At 38.6% G+C, this 20,817-nt stretch overlaps 1 protein-coding gene across 1 annotated transcript in view; it reads left to right on the plus strand.

Annotated features, from left to right (window-relative positions):
* Positions 1–212: 212 nt before the first annotated feature.
* LOC311195834 (connector enhancer of kinase suppressor of ras 2-like) overlaps positions 213–20,817 on the plus strand; it is a gene marked incomplete at its 5' end in the record, with an annotated part of 188,889 nt that continues 168,284 nt past the window's right edge. The window contains one exon of the mRNA XM_084269273.1: positions 213–276. Within this exon, the coding sequence (XP_084125399.1) occupies positions 213–276 (64 nt within the window). The remainder of the gene's footprint in view (positions 277–20,817) is intronic.

Consider the following 20,817-nt stretch of genomic DNA (forward strand, 5'->3'; position numbering starts at 1 on the left):
CTGTGTGCAGTGGGGGAGGTGCCAGAGCTGATCAAGCAGTGTAATTTTATACATTACTGAATCAGTGCAGGAGAAACCTGGAGGGACAAAGCATCATCTTCTCTTTGGACTGCACTGTAAAATCCTACAGCTCTCTTAGTCCAGTCATGCTCTCTGATAGATTTTTTCTCTCCTTTTTCTGATTTTGGTGTGAATGATAAAGTGATCTGATGATGGCTCTCGTTATGGAACCTATTAGCAAGTGGACGCCCAAGCAAGTAGTGGATTGGATGAAAGGTATGATCATTTATTACCATGTATTGTCTGTACTTTGGATCCATGCAATTTACATGTCTGCTCTTGTGTTCTTTGTTTTGGGCAGAGTTTATTCAGTTTTAATGATCCCTGTGCTGCTTGGCACAGTAGTTTTTAAGGCACGACTGGCGAGGGGCTGTTTAAGCTGTTCAGCATGTTGTCGGAATTTCTGCCGGGAGCTGAGTAGGGATCAAATGTGTTTGTTGGTAAATGCAGACGTAAAGTGTTTGTGTCTCATGGCTCCATTATGCATTGCACAGTGTAACATTCTGATGTTTGGTTGCTTTAAATTTGCCCTGATTAGGTCTGTTTTGCTCACATCAGGTGATCTGATGCAGTGGCTGTGCAGCACTTGTCTGTAGTTTAGGGTACCACAAGGAGCATAAGGTGCTGCCGACTGGACTGAGGAATTCAGCTCCTTCAGTGACATGTCCTGATTTGTTCAGGCTTCCCAGCCGCTCTCGCTCGTGCCGATGTCGTGCCTAACGCCCCGTGGTCCCCGTCCCTCACTGGTACCGTGGACAGTGCAGCCCGTGCCCGTGCGTGGGGTGCAGGAGGGGGGACGCGCAGGGCTGAGCACGGCTTCGCTGGGGAAACTCTTCCCAATAACTTGACAGGAATGATGATTTCCCTGCACATTCGCAGTTTCACAACACAGCCATAAGCTGTGACATGTTTTGCTTTACAATGCTCGGCTGTGCTGCAAACAGACCGGCTTGGATGGGAGGGTGGAGAATCTTTTGTGATGATAAGTGGTTTAAATGTCTTGAGAGTGGGGAAAAAGGTATTTCCACAATAGGATGCATTAGTGTTGTTATATATTGCTCCTGATGAGCTGTCTGCCTTAGAGACAAATCATTTCTGCTACAAGGGATCTCCATTATATAAGGAGAAGAAGTGCAAATTTTGTTTTCATGTTACTCATGGAAATAATTTCTGTAATGTGGTTACTGAAGTTACTGGAGGGTTGAATTGGATGCCCACTATAATATCCTTAAAGATTTCACAGTATTATTAATAAGAGAATGGTTCTGCTTTCATTTTGCTGAGTTCTATCTCCATACTTATCTGAAATTGGGCTGTTTAGGTGCTCATCAGACATTAAAATTATGAGCAAACTATCCTTGTACAAACATACAGCCTTCTGAAGCAAACGGTGTCTTGGGGAATGTATGTAGTTTGTGAACTCAGGTTAATTTGGAGGTCTTAAGCAGGTCATCGGGATGGATCCTGAAACCATTAGAGGATTGATTCCCATACTCCAATGTCACTACTTGAAATCAAATCCTAATGTACGTGCAGAGGAGAGTTTTCTGATCCACACCTTTATCTCCAGTACGTAAAAGATTTAAAAAGGGGGCAGGTTGTTATGCTATTTTAACTCATGACTGGAATTATAATGCAAATCAAATATCTAAATGTGTATAATACTTGTTGCTAAATTAAAAAATGTAGCTGCTTCCTCCTACATTTTTATCCTTTTTGATGTAAACTAATTACATCTTGGGTAACTCTAATCCGTAACGTGTAGAGCATGCCATGGGAAGCAAGAAGGTCATACAAACAAAAGGGATTTCAGTGTATGGTGTTGCCTGGCAGTGAAATTTCTGTACAAAGACTACATACTGCATCCATAGGGACGTCTGGAGTAGACAGCATTGTCACTAGTGTGCCTCTGGGCTAGAGCATAAGGAAGTGGAATGCAACGAACACCAAAGTATTGACAGGATAGGTATTTTCCTCAGTAACATGAGTGCTACAGACCCCCAAACAGTCCATTTTTACCATGCTAATGTTACCAGCCCTGTTTTTATCCTGGCGTTTACCTTCACAAACGTATACTTCATTGTAGCCAGAGGAAAGACCTAACACACACAAATGGAAGCACACCAGAATTAGTTTAAAACCCCTTGTAAATACTTTACTTCACAAAAATTGCCTGGCTGTGGCCACTGTTTGCCTGTAATTCACATATATTCTGTATGTCAGTTCCATTAGCTGTAGTCATTCTGCTAAATAGCTATTAATGCATTAGTGATGTCGAAGGTCTAGTTGGGTGGTAATATCTGAGAGATAAGGTAGCTTTCATGTATGTCTTCTTTACTGAGGGGTATACTTCTTTGTAAGTGTTTAAAGATATAGTAAAGACATTTTAGAAAAACTACCCCATTATGAATGTGGAGTATTTTCTTTGCTATAAATAAAAAAATAAATATTGCAAGTATAGTATAACTTCTTTTTTTTTCTTAAAAATATGCAGTCAATTATCTTTATTTGTAAGGATTGTAAATGTTACCTATTGTAACGTACTTTTAAAAACTGTTAGTAAAGTACATGTGTTGAAATTAACTAGTAGTGAGTACCAGCACCACCAAATAATTGAAGAGAAGATGGGAGCAAGCCACAAAAATGACGTTAATAGTTTGAGACCTGGCTACCCAGAAGGTGTCCTGGTTACGGTGTGCTATTATCAGAAGTAGCTGTAGCCTAAGCCCTAACCAACAGAAGACACCCTTCTGTTCTTTTCCCTAAGGAAATGCTACTTGCCAAAAAAACCAAAAATTGATAAGCTTTAAGGAACATTCTTATGACAAGTTGGCATCTTCTATTTATCCACAGTTCTTTTCTGAAGGCATTCAACTGGAATTCAACTTGGGAACTGCATCAGATGGTGTGGACAACCTGAAAAGGTCATTCAAATCTTTAGAAGCTGATTCTTGGGGCTAACAGAGGATATAGAAGTTAAGACTCCAGAGACCTTTGTGTTAAAGAAACTGTCTTTATATAAAAGCATTTTGCAAAGTTTAGCAGATACACAGCAGAAGGCACTGTGGTTAAAAAGAAAGTTCTCAAAGGAGCATGATACTTTGTGTTTTCATTGTAAGTAGAATCTAAAGGCTTTCTCTGTGCTCTTACAAGTAAAAGCATTTAAGGTTTTGTGCTTCCTAAGTGAAGTCAGGCATTTAAAGCATGAACACATGAAGTGACACCTGTGTCAAGATAAATCCCAACTTTTCCAAACAGTCCAATGAAGTGCAACGCAATGTAATGCAATGCAATACAGCTGTGGTTTTCAGAGAATGGAATGTTATTAAACAGCTGAAAATTAAAATAGGAAGCAGTTACTTCTTAAGTACCTGTGTGTAATAACTTCACATGGAGTCAGTTATTCAAAGTCTTGGGGACTGACAGCAAGGTTTGCTGCCAATACAGCCCTGCAGTGGAGGTTTCTCTCCTAATAAATGCTCGGCTTCAGATTCTCATTTCACAACTGCGACCAGTGTTTTCCCCTTTAAATCCAGAATTTCTCCACTCTCCACAGGAGGTGCAGACACAAAAAAATAAAAATTAATTCAGTTGGTAAACTGATTAACTGTGCTGCACTGATCCTGTGCAGAATAATTATATGTTTAGCTGAAGGGTTTTCCTTAGCATGTAATTCCCTGATTTCAAGCTGGCTCATAAAGGAGAAAGGAAAGGAGGGAGGGGGGAGCTGAGAGCAGGGAAGCTGATGACGTGAGTGGACTTGTTAGCATTCATGTCACGCAGGGCTCCGGCAACCCCGTTCGCAGTCTTCTTTTGCTTTTCATTAGATCACTACCTGTTCTGTAGCAATATGTCATAACCAGGGAGTCTCCTCTATTTACTGAATGTAATACACAAAATCTGTGACCGCACTGGAGACACAGCTAAATATTATGATCTACTGCAAAAGCAGCCTTACAGGTACTGAGCTGGATGGTACTTAGCTTCCTCCATCCCCCTTCGTGACCTTAGAATCCCATAATGCAAGAACTTGACTTCACGAGATACAGTTTGAAACTTGAGTAGATAAGCCAGGTCGGATCTTATTTAGAAAAATGTAGGGTTTATAACACCTCTGCCATTATTGCTGAAGAGAAATAGGTTTGAGAGAGAACTGAGAACCACAACTAGACGCCCTCAGAATTAACATTGAATTTTCAAGCTGTTCTAAAGTAAAGGTTTCATAATTTTCCTTCTGCTCTCACCAATTTCAAAAATGAAGCAAAATATTTACTATTGTGTCTCCCCTTGGGATTACTGTGTTCCAGTAGTACCACATTTCCAGTTACTGGGACATCACCGAATCAGAACTGTCTGCAGTTCCTCTCTGATTCCTCTTACAAGTTTCCAACTGCAATACTTTCTGATAGCAAATATTCACAACAACTACTCTGTTGACTGTTGTAAACTATTTGCTTTAAAAGGGTCAGAAGAGCATACCTGACAGTTGCTTGCTTTGCAATATAAGTGGTTAAGATCAGATTTCAAAAATCAGGTTCCCAGTATTAGGTTCAGTTTAGTGTTGGTATTAACTGTTTGGGCAGGTTTGGCTACTTCCTTCGTAGGAGGTTTTGGACACAACTAGGAAAAGCTCAAACATCTCTCCGAAATGGTTTATGTACCCAGCCTGTCCACAGCAGAATAGCCTAATGTCTGCTCAAGTATTCTGCCAACTCACACAAGATCTTAGGATGTGATATGAGGATACATTGGATTTTGCTTTATTCTCTTTCCTTTAATTGTTTACTTTCCCATTAATTTTTAAATTTATCTTCAGTTGTCTTGATTTTCTTCAAGTTATTTGTATTGTCATTTTCTTTTAAAATATTTGCCTGTCACTAAGTATTAATATTTATAAACGTTATTGACCAGAAGACCTGACAAGCATGTCCTGGTTTAGTTATCACAAATGAAAGGAGATGCAGTCCACATTGACAATAAAATAGAAATAATAAAAGTATTCATACAATGTTGAGACATAGCAGGAAAAATATGCTACTCTACTAGCAAAAGCAAGTCAGAGACAAAGTCCTGAAGATCAAATCAATACTTTGTTCCAAATGTCTAAAGTTCAAAAATCTTAATATTGTATTTTATTAGCAGCTAATGACTTAGCCTCCTGAGAGCAGCAGACGTGGCATTCATCAGAGTGCCAGCACCAGAAGCAGATGAATACATGCCCATTCCACATTTCCTAACACTTTACCAGAGCCCCATTCCTTTCAACCTAAGAGGTGAAGTTACCATACAGCCCTCAGAAGACTGATGGAATAAATAAGACCCAGTACCCTCAGGGCCTTGATTTTCATCACTTTCATTTCAACCTGTGTACCTCTGGCAGCTTGGACAGACAGTGAAGCACTTTGTTGCATCCTATATTCCATTTTCTGCCCTCCAGTAACACGCAGACATATCCAGTGGCATGGCAAGCTGACCTACAAGCTGAGTAGGGTATTGCACAGAGACCTCCATATCTGATGTCAGGCTGTAAGATTGTTTGGATTTATTTGGCTGAGGTATTTCTGCATTCCTATCACCTCATTTTTGCTAGCATCTTTTTGAAGACCAATTAGAAACTGGTCTATAAATCTTCCAAGAACCAACTTCATTACAGAATTTCTTTTATCTCCATAAAAAAAATCAGCAACAATTAGCAATGTAATGGTCTATATTTATAATCTGGAGATTCGGGAACTTATTCTAAAATTCCCCTATCTATAAAGCAGATACATTCAGATCTTTTAAAGAAATGTAATTCTGCTTGCAGAGAAAAGTCTGAGCTGAATGAGTGTCTCTGAAGTCACATTTATCAAGTGTAACTAATCTTCCAGTTCATTATGTAAAAGAATTTATTGTCTTGAACCTTAATATAGGCAGCCAGACACAATTGTCACGCACTGCTGTGGCTTGTAACCTTGCTTTATGTTCTCAAGACAGATTATGCAAAATCCCCACCTTCGAATTCTGACCACTATGGGGAGAACATGGTGGCAATGCAAATTCAGAAGAGAGCAACCCTCTCCAGATCTCCATTATTTCACAACGTGTTGTATTAGGAAGCAAAATTCAGAGTAAATTGGATCCTGTGTGTGACACATTCAGATCCCATTAAATGAGGCACTGTATGTCAAGAAACTGGATCCTGCTGAGCAACAGTATATTTTCATGGCTTCTTCCCAGACAAAATCCTGACAATACTTTTTCATCCTCCCAGTTCCCGATACTAAATTTTTCCTTGCTTTGGCAGGGATGACACCAACACATGTACCATGCCACGGAGAGCAACGCCTCAGAGTTCCTTTTACAAGCAGAGCAAATGTGTATTTCTTAGAAAAACAGCAGAACATCTCAGTGTTACGGTGGTTTTGGCTACGTAAGTTTGAAAACAGTTTTAGAAACGTTACACTTTGCAAAAAAACCCCAACCATTATGAATAGCAGTGTGTGCATGCCAAAAACACACTGTCGAGATGGAGGAGTGTCAGGCAAAATTCCATCCCAATTCCCATATGTCAAATCCAATGGGAAAGCAGCTGTCTGCTCTCTGGGTCTATCCACAAGGCAGTGTCCCAAACATACACTATGGGTCAGATGGATGTCTCATGTGCTTGAGTAAAGAAACATCCCTACCTAATGTAATTTCCATGCATCGTTTTCTGACAAGTTTAATGTCTTGCATTTCTATTTGTAATGAAGGAAAAAATGCATGAGGCACACCAAGTATTACAGCACTTAAGCATGCCAGGAAAGTAAAAAGTATGTTACAGCTTGTCCTGAGGTGTTTTGCAAAATTGTTTTAACACCTCCAAAGGTTTAAAAGCTAAAAAGGAAAGAACTTAGGCTTTTAATGCCTTTCTTTCTGAGAACAGTCGTCCTGTCACACCGACAGAAATGGAGGTTGTAGTTCTGCTGGTGAAATTAGTGATGCTGCTGTTAATAAAAGAAGCATTATACTTAATAAATTACAATAGTATAGAATATTTCTGAGCAATAATATACATTTGTTCTGTCCCTCTCAAATAATTTTATAGCTATCTTGTAAATGCTACTTTCATAGTTTAGCTTTTTACTAAACATTTGTTACTAAATCATGTTCCCTGATGCCATCATAGTGATGAGAGATGAGCTGGAAAGATGGAGCTTAGTGAGGTATCCTTACAGGATTCAGAGAGAGGGAAAAATTATAATGTTGTATTTATGAAGAGCTCTAGTGATGAATCAGAATGAAATTATTTCTGATTAACTAATACTCAAATGTCTCCCAACAAGTATCCTTGTTGACCTTCTGCAGCGATGCACTGAGAATTCAAGGCCAATGTAATCTTTGGTTTTTCCTACTCAAATTCTTCACTGTTTTCCAGTAAAATTGAATTATAAAAAAAATCTGTGGTGCATTTTAATTATAACTCAGGTGATGTGTTTAAAATAAAAATGTATCAGACAGAAATTGTACAAAATACATCCAGCTTTATTCCCTGCTGTCCTGGGTTTGGCAAACCTGTCCACCTTTCTCATTCTAACCATCATACAAAGCCTAGAAAAACTCCACGGATTTCAGGACTTCTTAAGGCAGAAACTGTGTCTTCTAGAACTGTACTGAAACTACTACAGCTATAGAAAGGTTTAATTTGCCACTTCTGCTTTGTAGGTTACATGGAAAACTACCTCTGAGTTAAGACAGACAGTAGTGTCATCAGCCTGACGATTCAGACACAGCAATTATCACCTGAACGATGAGCATGCTATAGCTCCCTCTCCCCCAGCTTCCCGTCTCTGGTCGTCTCCTTCCTCTTGTTTATTCATATTATTCTCTGGCAGTATATTTCTTGCCTTTTTCATAATCAGACGGTAGAATAAGCATCAGATTGTGAAGTAATTTTGCTCATTTAGCATTAAAAACTTCTAGTTCTGGCTTTATATATCTCAGAGAGGGTTGTGGTGATTTGGGAGCGAACGGCATTCAGAAACCAGGAGAAGGTAGCAAAGGGAGAGAAGTGGGAGAAAGGAGTGGAAAAAACAACATGGGGATGATGACATCCTTTTCTCCCCTCTCCCTAGAACTGTCTGATCAGTGTTGGGTCCTGCATGGGGATTCTTTTACTGCCCTGTAGTACAGAGCTCAGGTGATATGCTAAACAACAGGGAGGTGTCTTTCTGTACTAATCTCTCTGTCCTGAAATGCAAATATTTCTACTTTTTATAAATAGCAAAGACATGTCCATTCTAAGCATTATAGAGAAGAGAAAACAAGTGACATATACCAGCAAGTTTTGATCTCAAGCTTAGCAAACTAGGAGTGCTTCTGTATGTTGGACATGTGCGTGATTCCATCAAAATATCCTTTTATAAATAAAAGGTTGTCATCTCGACAGCCTCAGATTGATTTAAACCAGTTGAAAACCACCTGCTTGAAGAACCCTAGCAATAGTTCTGGCAGCTTTAAGGTGAACTCAGAAGACAGCATACATTGATTTGTCATTGATTCTACATTAAAATCTGCTGTGAATATCCAGGATGCCTCTACTTTCTCTGTCAGACCCTGAACTGTTGCTTCCCTGGGAGACATGGGGGAGTTCATCAATGGTATCTATTTATGAAATGCTTTGTGATGGGTAGGAATGTATCTTATGCTAGATAGAAATGTGCTGTGGTGGGCACATTCCTAAAACCAGGGAAGACATGTGCAGGCATCTGTTATTGATCACTCAGCATGAACAATGAGCCCATAATGAAAATGTCCTAAATTACAAACACTGAGGCGAGATTTTAATTGCCCATTGTCAAGAGATTTTAATTGTTTGTTGCCCAGCCACACTGAGAGATTTCCTTAGCTATACAGAATGCAACTTTATGGTTTACAGAGGAAAAAAAACATTCAAAGCAAAGAAAAAAACCACTTTGTGCCTTGCATTTGAGCTGTACAGTTGGAGAGAACAGGTAGGGTGCTGTAGGAGAAGTTCAGAACTAACAGAGAAGTTTAGAACCTTCCCTACTCGAATGGCATATAAAAGAAAATTGATTCACTTTGTGCAGTGGCTCAGAGGTGCTGCATTTCCAAAAAATGAATTTTGGAGGATGAAGAGAACCAGTGAACAATCTATCAGTAATACAAAAAATAATTATCTAAGTAATTAAAAAGAAAAATTATATCAATAACTAGAGGGGAAAAATTCATGTAGGAAATAAAAAGGTAGATAAAGAATAACTGTAAATAATTGTAATTTTCTTCAAAAAATGGGAAAAACACTTCTGGAGATTTAAATGGACTTAAAACCACTAGGAAATATGCTAAGGAAACCCTCACACACAGGGCATATTACCAGCTATTTCTTGTTTCACTGATGTTTCTCAGGAGAAATTGTCAATAGTTTTTCTGGTAGCAGCAGAAATCATTATCAGCAATGAGGAAGTACTTTAACTAGAAGCCAAGTCACTCCAATGGTCACTGAATGGAAGTATTTTATTTCAATCTCTGAGTTATTCCAAAAGCCATCAATATCACTTAGAATGTGAAAAAAAGTTTTCCTATTCCCTATGCATCCCGTCTCCACTGTTAAGTTCCATAAATTTTACCTATCCAGAGGTAGTTGTGTAATTAATAAGGTCTCCTCTCTGAGGTCCTCTGGTGTCGAAGGAGCACACTTTATTCTTAAAATATTTTCTATTTTTCCATTTTCTTTTACAAACAACTTCTTCAATAAAAGGGTGTTGATACACATGGAATCCTGGCATTTGGAATGAATCAATTCCACATAACCATTGGCATTTTTTCAAAGGCATTGGTTTTCAAAGGTATTTAAGTATCCCATTAATGTCTTTGATAGGTGTCCAGCTTCCATGTCATACGTCCAGGCAGAAATTCCTTGGGAACTGAAACTGTCCAGTTCTTCTGTGTGATGTCAGACTGGCCTGCTGATCTCAGGGCATACAAACTGGTTCACCCCAGGGCTCTTTTTTTTCTTTTACCATCTAATGTCATCCTTGATTTGAATTTCTGGAATTCTCATAAAATTTATTCATTCCAATCTCATTCCCATCCCATCTTTTGAGGGGAAATGATGGACAATATTTCATTTTTTGCTTGCAAACTGAAAAGCTGTCACAAAAAAGGACAATGTCAGCAGCAATGGCACAGTGTTAAGCCATGTTAATGCCATCCTGGAACAGCCTGTGTTTGTTCTTGGAATGAAGCAAACAACAATGGTGAAAGAGCAGAAGCAAATACATTGTGTTAACCCTAGGAGGCTTTCATGCAAGCTCGAGTTAATATCTGTGCAAGCCTCACCTTGGACTGCTGTCTTCATGCTTTGATGCAAGTTTCATCAAGATGATTAAGAGAAGACCTCAATTATATACAAAATTCATAATTTACATGAAATGCTACCATAATTATTATAATTTTAAAACAGTCAAGATATACCAGTATGAATTACGATGTGTCAATCAGACCATCATTAATTCTTCTGGAGCCAATGTTTCTCTCTACTCTGCAGCTACCATCTCCAAAATGTGATAATGAAGATCCATGACTAAGCTTTCCCTAAATAATAAACAAAATTTGCATTTTTGGGTTTCACTTCAGAGAAAGAACACAGATTTCTCAGAAAAAAAGAACCATTCAGATTATATGTATTGGCCAGCTTCCTACTCTCAAAAAGTACATTTTGAAACAGGAACTGTGATTCTTTGCAGAGTTAAAAATAAACAAGGTTTCTAAATTACACCCAAGAAGTACAGAGGAGTTTGAAGGTAAGCTTTTTTTAATGAAATTTCAGTCATCTCATAACTTTCTGTAGGCAAGATTATTCAGGAAACTTGATTTACATGTCTAGGTGACTAATTGTACTCTGAGATAAATTATTGGAAACTGTGTATTTGAAGCAAGCATGTGGTCTTCCTTTAAGATCCATCCCACAATCTCTTTATCTGTAATAATCTTAGGAAAGGGGCATTAGCTGAGATATTTACTGAAAAATTAGAACTGCGGTAGTATTTATAGACCATATGTGTTGTTTTCAATCTGAACAACTGTCAAAGCAATAAAACAGAACAAAAGAGCATGGTTTGCAATAGATATCCTAAAGCTAACTGAAGTAGAGCTCATTTTAGTGAATCTTGCATACAGACAAACCTGGTCCACAAGTCAGTCTCTAAATGAGAGACAACTGTGTAAAAATAAATCCATTATTACAGCACTGCTTTTGTTATGCAGGAATGTCAGTATATCTCACAGACTGTTCTGGGTAAGGTAATAAAAATGATCAAGCAGTATAATTAGGAAATATTCTCAAGAGACACTTTAGATCACAGTACAGTCATGCACTGGTATATTCTCTTTTTTTGATTCAAAATTTATAGTGATCTGCCAAGAGTTCTCTTGATAGAACCAACTAGCAGCTAACAAAGAAGCAACACTTATTAAATGTTAGAAATGACAAAGGTCCTAAAAACAGGACTTAAGGTAGACACGTAGCGGAGCAGTAATTTATTATACGTTCTTGCAAGAGCGGGTGACCCAACAAAGTAGGCACACTTTTGGTCAGAGCTTGCAGCATTTTTATACCATACATCTATACATATTCATCACCTGTCCCACTTCCTATTAAGATGAGTTCCAAGAGGTGGTTTCCATAAACTCCTCCCAATTGCGTCTGCGCATTGTCCTGTGGTAGTGGTCATCGGTGGTCTCAGCGATGAAGGTTCGAGTCTTCCTCAGGTTGAACATTTCACCTCCTTCCTCTGTTTAACTATGGATTTTACAGGTTCAACCAAGGCGCCCCATCCACAGCAGTACACAATATAATACACATGGCATGTCTGGGAGATTCACGCTTCCATTGGTGAAGAAAATTACAATGTATGAGTCCTTTTGTCTGGGACAACTGCTTACTGGCAAGTAGTTGTCTTTATCTTAACTTTCCCCGGCAACTGGCATGGCCCTGGGCTGAAGGAAGTCAAAGCTCCATGCAGGTTTCAGATTGCACATGTTAATTTTGTGAAATTGATTTTGTGCACGTTAATTTTGTGAAATCATCAAAATGATTAGATTTATTGAGCCCCCACATGGTTTTGCCCGTTTTTCCTGTTTGCCTTGATGTACAATCAACATGGTTGAAGCCTGTTTGTTGAGCCTGATTTCCTTAAGTTCCAGCCCATGTCCTCAGTCACGATTTAACCCCTTATCTCATTGTCCAGGATCATCTGTATCTTTTAGCAGAGCTATGTACTCAAATTGAACCCTTGAGAACAGTATTCCCCCTTATTTTATGTGCTATCCTAAATTCCCTACACAGGATCTCTGATGAGGCAGCCTGAGTCCTTTAAGTCAGTAAAGAATACAATAACATTTTTCAGTTTGCAAAAGCAACATTTCTTAGCACTTTCCACATTAAACAACACTTATTAAAGCCCATCTTGGATCTGTGTTATTTCTGTTTCCAGCTCCTGTGCTTTTACTCATTGGTTTGACTCTAAAAATCAATAAATGCTTACAGACAAGGAGGATACTAACAGGAGTTGGAGAAAACCTACCTAGAAATCCATTAATAGAAGACATAGTGGTCTAGTGCAGGTACAGGTAAATGCAGTATAACCTCTGATAAAAAGAACATCGGCAATTACACAACTGAAATTTCTAATGAAAGTGAAAAGTACTCCTTTTATACAGATGCACTGGCCCTGGCTTGAAGAGGCATCAGGTTGTAAGTGCATGCACTAATATGAAGGTAAATATGATGTTTATGACTCAGAAAATGATCATTTTTGCAAATGTGTCCTGCACCAAGCTAATGCAGTGAACCTTCCATTTTTATGCTGATGAAAGTACATCCTCATATGATCTAAACTGAGTTTCCAACAGACTGAGGTCACAGAAAGCCATCAAGATTCTTTGAAAAAGTGTTAAAACTTGTACCCTCATCCACTCCTATTGAAAGCTAGAAGGTAGCTTGCACTGTCTGTTCTCACTGTTTGTATTGCACAGTTCCCTTCTGTTTGAAACCACAATCCCATTTCAGTCCACAGCTGGCACTTCAGTTAAGGATGACATTGTGCAGCTTTTATAATGGAATTTAAAACTTCTGAGATGAGGCGCTATGTAAATGTAGGATCATTGTTAGCATCGACCTCATTAGGTTCTTTTTCAGATCAGGTAACCTGGGACCAAGCAATATTTACTATCAAAGAGTAATGGCCACCCGATACACATTGTGGACTGTTGCCTCAGGCTCTGGTGTGTCCCATATAGTAATATTTCAACACAAAACTCTGCAGTGGAGTGGTTTGGGACATAAAGAGAATGCCTAACCTGACAGGCAGAGTTGGTAGGGACTGAAAGAGATCTGAGAAGTTCAAACCAAGTATGATGCAGATAAAGGTTCTGAGCTTTACAGGTAATAAGTATTTCAAAAGCAACAACTCTTAGAAGTGACAGCCAGCCACAGTGAAATGCAGAGGAATGGCAGTTGTTACTGCTAGCATTTGTAGCACATGAAAGTTGTAAGTCTTTTTGTGTGCTCTCACTTTAGAATCACAGTCATTGTTCCACAGTGCAGGGAAGCTGCTCCAGGAAAGAAGAACTGGCTAGCAATGGCTTCATTGGAGAAATCACATCTTCAAGAAGGGGCTGGTTTTCTGCACATATAGAGCCTGTTAATCAAGGGAAAAACTTGAAGCTTCTTACTCATCATATTTGCTGTGTTTAGATTTGAATGATGAGAATTAAAATAATGATCCTGACTATTATTATTAAGTAACATGAAATGGTTCATCTAAAGGAACAAATACAGTCGGGCCTGTGAAGGTTCAGACATCTGGTACAAGCATATGGGTTGGGAATCATTAGCTGCTCGTTACAAAAACACAACAACAATGCCGTTTTTAATGATAGAATGGAGACCTTCAGGAGGACTGCTCTGTGTGCTTTCCTATTGAATGAAAGCTCCTTACTGTCCTTGTTACGCCTCGCAGCTCCCTGAAAGCAAATGTAATGCTTGTCAAGTTACTGAGTTTACTTAGTTTGAAACATGTTCTAAGTAGGTAATAACACACACATCTATTGTCAGAAGTCATTTTCAGAAAATGTTTCATGTTGCACTGATTTTTGTGGAGTAAATTGTCTTCTCTTCTAAATGTGCACGTTGTGGAGTCATACTGCACTGCAGTGTCAAGACTTGATACCAGTGTATTTAGTGGGAATGTACTGATACAAGACTTGGTACAAATGCTCAGGTGTGCACCTAGGAGGTGGAAGTGGGTACATGACCTAATTAATGTTCCGCTGCTGTATTTTTTATGGTCCAGCCAGAAGTACAGAGAAGAGGGGACAAGACAAATGACGTGAGACTTCTGGCACGGTCCCTGAGCCTTCCCTGCTAACTTCAGAGAGCTGCTCCTGTGGGCATCCTTTCCTCTCCTTGTGCACTTAGAGAGCAACCTGTTTGCTGAAGGGACTACCTCTTATTATACAATTATTCAGTAATATGTATATCCAATGAATTTTCACCTAATGACAGTGTGCTGTGTTATCCCCAAGCCATGAGGGAGAACTTTATTCTTGTCTAAGCTGAAGCAACCCTTACAGATAACTTTGGTAGGTCACACACTAATTCCTACCCAAGTATTAACCAGGAATCATACACAGAGAGAATTACGTTCTCTGGTCAACACAAGTTAAGTACTTTGTGAACCAAAGCCTATGGGAAAATAGAACATTAATTCTCTGTTCCTTTTTATGTGTATTTTGATTTCATCTTTGATTCTGTTAAGCTAAAACATCTTCACAATTTATTCAACAAATATGACTTGCTGCAATCTTCTTTATGCTAGTAATTTAAGAAAAAAAGCCTTGGGCCGCAGAGCATTATTAACATTGAGAATGCCTGCTGTTTCTCAGGTAGCTGTCAGCTCAGCATAAGGAAATAGCTAATTATTTTAAGCAGGTCAGTCAGAAAGAAATCTGAAATTCTACACAACAGTTATAAATTGGTGTCCACTGACTTCAGCTGAAATTTGCCACTGCAAAAATATGTGGCTGGAACCCAATCTTTTGGTAAAAATACATACTGCCAATATTTAACTATCTTATCAGGCTTGAAATTAAAGTAATGCATGCAAATTAGCTCCTTGATTTGCATTGGGATGAGGCTGAGAAGGATGGTGAAGAAAACAAGATGACGTGAATAAGAGAAAATAAATCAAAAGTATGTGAGTAGATATCCTTTTTCTTGATATAATAAAGATTTTCTACAAGAAAAGTGAATAGGAATTATAGAAAACTTCTCAGACACTGGGCAAAATATCCTAAGTAAATATACTATGATTTATTCTGCATTTTTATAAAATATTTATTCATTTTAAAAGGCTTAAATTACACTTGGGGGTGTCAGATCCTTTGGAATTCAAAGGCATATAAATACTGCAGTCTATTTATTTATGTTAAAGAAACATTGCTATACTAAAAACTCAGAAAAATCTTTAAAAACATTAATTTCCTATATCATGTGGTGCCAAACCAAATTTTAATATAGTGAAATATTTTATTACCCAGTCTACTTTTTCCAATATTAAAAGTTTAGCTTTGATATTTCATTTATTATGAAGGATGCAACAGCTTAGACGATTTTACTTTGCAGTAGTTACAGTGGACTTCTTAGTAATGATGGTATATATTTCTGAAAAGAGCATTTATATGCATAGCACTCATCCTCCCATTGTTCCTACCAATGTAAATCACAGGTACATTGAGTCACTGTATCCAAATACTAATGGGTTTATGCTGCATTGCTTACAAAAACTGCTTACCAAACTAATCTGATTTAGAAACAAAAGCAATTCTTTCTTATTAAATGTAAAGGAAAGTCCATGTCACTTTTCATATTGAATAATTAAAACAACTTGATTCACTTGCAGGTGACATCAACAGCGCCTGCACTGAATGGTCCAGCCAGTGGAACTGCTTCTAGGATATTATTTAGTATGTTACTGTGTCTAGGAACAAAAACCTCAATGAATCAATAGTGTATGGTGGAACTGAAGTGCCCTGATGGCAAAAGCAATTTTTTATCTTTTTTAAAAAGAGCTAAGGTAAAATTTGTAGACCTGCTGAGCCAAAAACTGATTTGGCTTTGTGAACCTAAAAACCTCTTGTGGAGATAATTTGTCTGTTCCTGTGTACCTCCAGACACCTATAGGCTTAGCTTGGCTGTAATCCCATAACTGATTCAAACAGAAATTCCTTGATGCTGGCAAACTCTCATTTAATAGTGGTTTTAGAGTTTTACTAATTTTTTTTTCAGCAACATCAGGTCACATTTTCACCGCTTCAAGAGAGGAGTCAGATCCTCAGAGCTAAACTTGCTTGTTAAAGTAGGCATTAGACATATACTTTTGCTATTTAAATATGTACCACCTGAACATTGTTCTTAGAAAGAATAACCTTGTTTTTTCTTTTCAGTATATAAATGAAGTTTTCCAAAAGTAACTACATTCTAAATATGTCTTACACTGCTCCAGCCTCAAAAGAGATGCAGATACAGCAAAAATAGAAAAGCAAATTCAGGTAATAAAAGTGATTAACTGTGCTGCATTGATTGTGGCTAGACTGATTAAACATTTAGTTTAAGGTTTTCCTTAGCACACAGTTCTAACTGTAGTCAAGTTGGCTTGAAACAGGAGGGAGAATAGAAAGTACAGCAGGGAAGCTGATGACGTGAATGAGCTTCTTAACATTCACATCACACAGGGCTCTGGCAAACCCCTTTCAATCTTTGTGCTTTTCATTAAATCACTACCTGCTTTGTAGCAGCTTTTTCAAACAGCGATTCTCTTACATTTACATAACATAAACGCCTGCCATGTGCTAAGTATCACTGTGGGATTGACATGCATACAGGCTTCTTTGATGGCATCCTCAACAAAATATTTTACATCAGCATGAAATTTGGAAAGGAGGAGGAGCAGGCTGAGGAAGACATCAAATATGACAGATGGACAATTCTGGAACATTGTGTTTGAACAGCCAACTCTTTTGGAAAGATATAGCTGGGTTTTTGCAATATACTTTGTTACCCTGTAGAGAGCATTGGCTTGGAATGTTGATCTTTTTAAAAAACAGGATGCAAAGATCAAGGAAACATCAAAACCAAATTAAAAATCTTTCCTCAACCAGCATGAACACTAAGCCTATAGAAGTAGGTAGCCCAAAGGAGGATTGCAGCAAAATGAAGAATCTTCTGCCATAGAACTTCCTGAACCATACAAAAGCTCTAAATCTCACCATCTTTGTCAAGACTCTTCAGTCCTCCATTTTTTACAAGGTGTCATGGTTTTGCCCCAGCTGAGAGCCAGGCACCATGCAGCCACTTGCTTGTGGGAGTGGGGAGGGGGAACTGGGGGAGTGGGGATGGCAGGGAAAAGAAAACCAGAAAAACCAAAACTTAATGGGTTGGGATAGGGACGTTTTACTGGGATAGCACAGAGAGAGAGAGAATAATAACAGGACTTTTTATCAAAATATATGAGACTGATGATACACGATGCAGTTTCTCACTGAACCGCACAGCTCAGGCCACACAGCTTAGAGCTGTGCCAAAACCAGACTGGTCCCAAAAACCACATCCTGGACCTGAGTGCTCTTCCCCCCATCAGCCTCCCTTTATGCTGAGCATGGTGTAATTGGCATGGAATACCCTCTTTGGCCAGTTTGGGTCATCTGTCCTGGCTGTGTCCCCTCCCAGATTCCTGGGCACCCTCCCTCCTTGTTAGCAGGGAAATAAGAACAACTAAAAAGTCCTTGACTTCTTGGCAACAACTAAACCATCTGTGTGTTATCAGCACTGCTCTCATCCCAACTCCCAAACATGGCATTCCACTGGCTGATAGAAAGAAATTACCTCTATCCTGACTGAACCCAGGACATAAGGAAATGCTGAATTTTTAGACCGAAAAATGTTCTAATAGTCAGGACATCCCCTCAACCAAGCTTCCAGCACTCCGTTCTACATGGAGAACCTAACGCTTTATCACAGAAAACAACCTTGAATTCTGAAGCCTAAACAGGTATTTAATCACAGACTCCTGTATGTTTTGTCTGGGGTGCCACGCCTGGGATCACAGCAGGACCTGAGGCCCCCAGCCATGTGGATGTGGCAGAGGAGACACATGTGAGGTCTGTATGTGTTTGAGAAGTGGCACGGATACGCTGGTGGCAAAACAGAACCATGTTTTGTACTCAGGACAACCCTATCAGGTTTTATTCAAATTTCCAGTGAACAATATTTTTATCACCATCAAGAGGGTGTTTTCTTTGTGCATTAATTTTAAGTGTGGAACTTCCAAATTAAAGAGCCATGGGTAATGTCTAAAAGCAATGATTTCAGGGTACGTTCTTTAATATTTCTAAGAAACTTGCTGTTTTTCTCATTATTTCCCATATTAAAACATGGAAGCACAGAACTGTCTTTTCATAACCAGTCCTACACTCAAGTATATTTATTTCAGCAATTTAATAGAGTAAAAACCCCAATGCTTAATTTCTTTTCAGCTCTGCACTGCACAGACCTTTAAGCAAAAACATAACACGCTCAGTGTTAGTCATTAACTGAATATGTAAAGTTTGCTCATTTCGCTCTTGGTATTCTCTGCATTATAGATTTTAATTAGTTCATGAATCTAGAGGAGGCACCGTTTTTTTGCATTTTGATTCAAAACAGGCTACCCAGCCCTTTTTTTAAATTGAAGAAGTACATATAGTATTTTTTCCCTTTTGCTGCAATATATAGTTTGGGTAAGACTGCCATTTCACAACGCAACAGCCATCAGCCCCACGATGTGATGATGGCTCTGAGTCATAAGAAAACTCCAGGCAATCCCCTATGTTTCTCCATACGCTTTATGATACCTCTAATCACAGAATAGATTTTATAGGAATTTCCATCACATCTCTCCCTACTGATTCTATTTTTTTCCTGGCTGATGTAATCTCACATACTTCCTTTGCTCTTTGTATGTAACAAGGGAGAAAGAAAAGAAGAGCGAGAAATTATTTTGTCACTTTTTTTTTTTTTTTCAGGTTTCTACTGCTTCTCAGCCCTTCCACTAATGGTTGTTACAAAATTAAAAGGCATGGTTAGAATGTGGAACACTAACACATTACATCCCAGTTACACAATTTTCAGTGTGGTTTTGAATTCCTCAAAAACAGCTCTATTTTAAGTGTGCCATCAGGAGAAAATGAAAGTAAGCAACTAAGGGAGAGAAAACAAAGGAATAAAATTACAACACATTTGATTCCATAAGACATTCTTTTTGTTTATTTTACACAGATAGAGCTGCAAGGGCTTGTTTCTCAGTACATTTTGTCTCAGAAGACTGGGTGCTTGAAACACAGGAAACAGCTTCCCAGAATACTGCCTAAGTGCATGCTGATGCTTATGTTCTCTGATCTTGCTTATCCTGAATTTGGTCTCCTAAGGAGTTCAGCTGAAGCTGAATCAGTTCTTGTAAACGCCAGTTCATAAAGGTCTTCAGAAATGTAGAAAAGTCAAGCCAAAGTCACACGATTTTTCTGTTTTCTTGGACCGAGGCAAGAATGTCATTAAAGGCAAAGTTTGAATGAGAACAGAACCTAAGAAAAACGTGGTTGCTCTGATAGGTAAATACATAAATTATAAATGGGATCTCCACTTTGCAGAAGAGGATTGCTATTATAAGCATCATAAAAGTGGTACCAGAAAGCTCTAGGGAGCAACTAGAGAAGAAATCAATACATGCAGCAAGTGGGCTTTTATGAACGAAGCTGCTAAAAGAAATGACAGAAGGATCAAGAAGGGAGGCACGGATAAACAACTGCTGTACAAAATAACTTCTCTGTACTGAGAATCAGAAAAAAGTGGATTTCAAATATCAGAGAACACAACCTCTCAGAAATATTACACTGTGTGGCGTATCAGAGTCAGACTTCTCCGGTGGCTCCTTTGAACACTTGTGGTTGTCCCTTCTGATAGATGACAAAACCAGTTTAGTGGCAAGTTAGTTCAGAAAAAATGATGGAATGTGTTTTTCTGTAGAGGTTTTACAGATACGTCTTTTCCTAAATCTTAAAGGCTCCCAACTGACCATATCATTTGTCAATTCCAGAGTGAAGCCCAACAGATTTAAAAGTAACCTTCAGCACAATTATAATCCAGTTGTGTGTGTTTTCTGTGAAACACTGGCTGGGAAAGCAGGATTGTTTACTTCAGATACATCTGGCGCACTGTTGTGGTCAGTAGCACTTACTGTGTATCTACAACATCTTCACTGTGGTGTTAAATCTTGAATTAATTAGGCTCAATTAAGAAGATTTACAATTCAAAAAAGTACTCAAGGGGGACAGAGGAAGCCCAGGAGCTAGGTCCCCCTGCATTGCTGGTGGCTTGCTAGCTTGAGTTTGGAGCATCTGGTTATTCCAGTAATTTCAGCAGTTGTGGAATAAGCACTGTTATTATGTAGTGATACATTTCCTACAAAATATGAATGGGGACATCCTCAAAAGAGGTTAGGACCATCTAAGAGAAATATATCCCAAATGCTTTGTGACTGCAGTTTTAATGTAAACTGGATCTCTAGGTGCCTGGTGTTTTGAAACAGTCACTGTTGTGTAATATATATGGTCAAGAATGACATCAGGATTTGTGTATCTTCATCAGATCATCCCATATGTACCATTAACCATCAAACC

Source organism: Gallinula chloropus (assembly GCF_964237585.1).
Source record: "Gallinula chloropus genome assembly, chromosome: 11".
NCBI classification, from domain to species: domain Eukaryota; kingdom Metazoa; phylum Chordata; class Aves; order Gruiformes; family Rallidae; genus Gallinula; species Gallinula chloropus.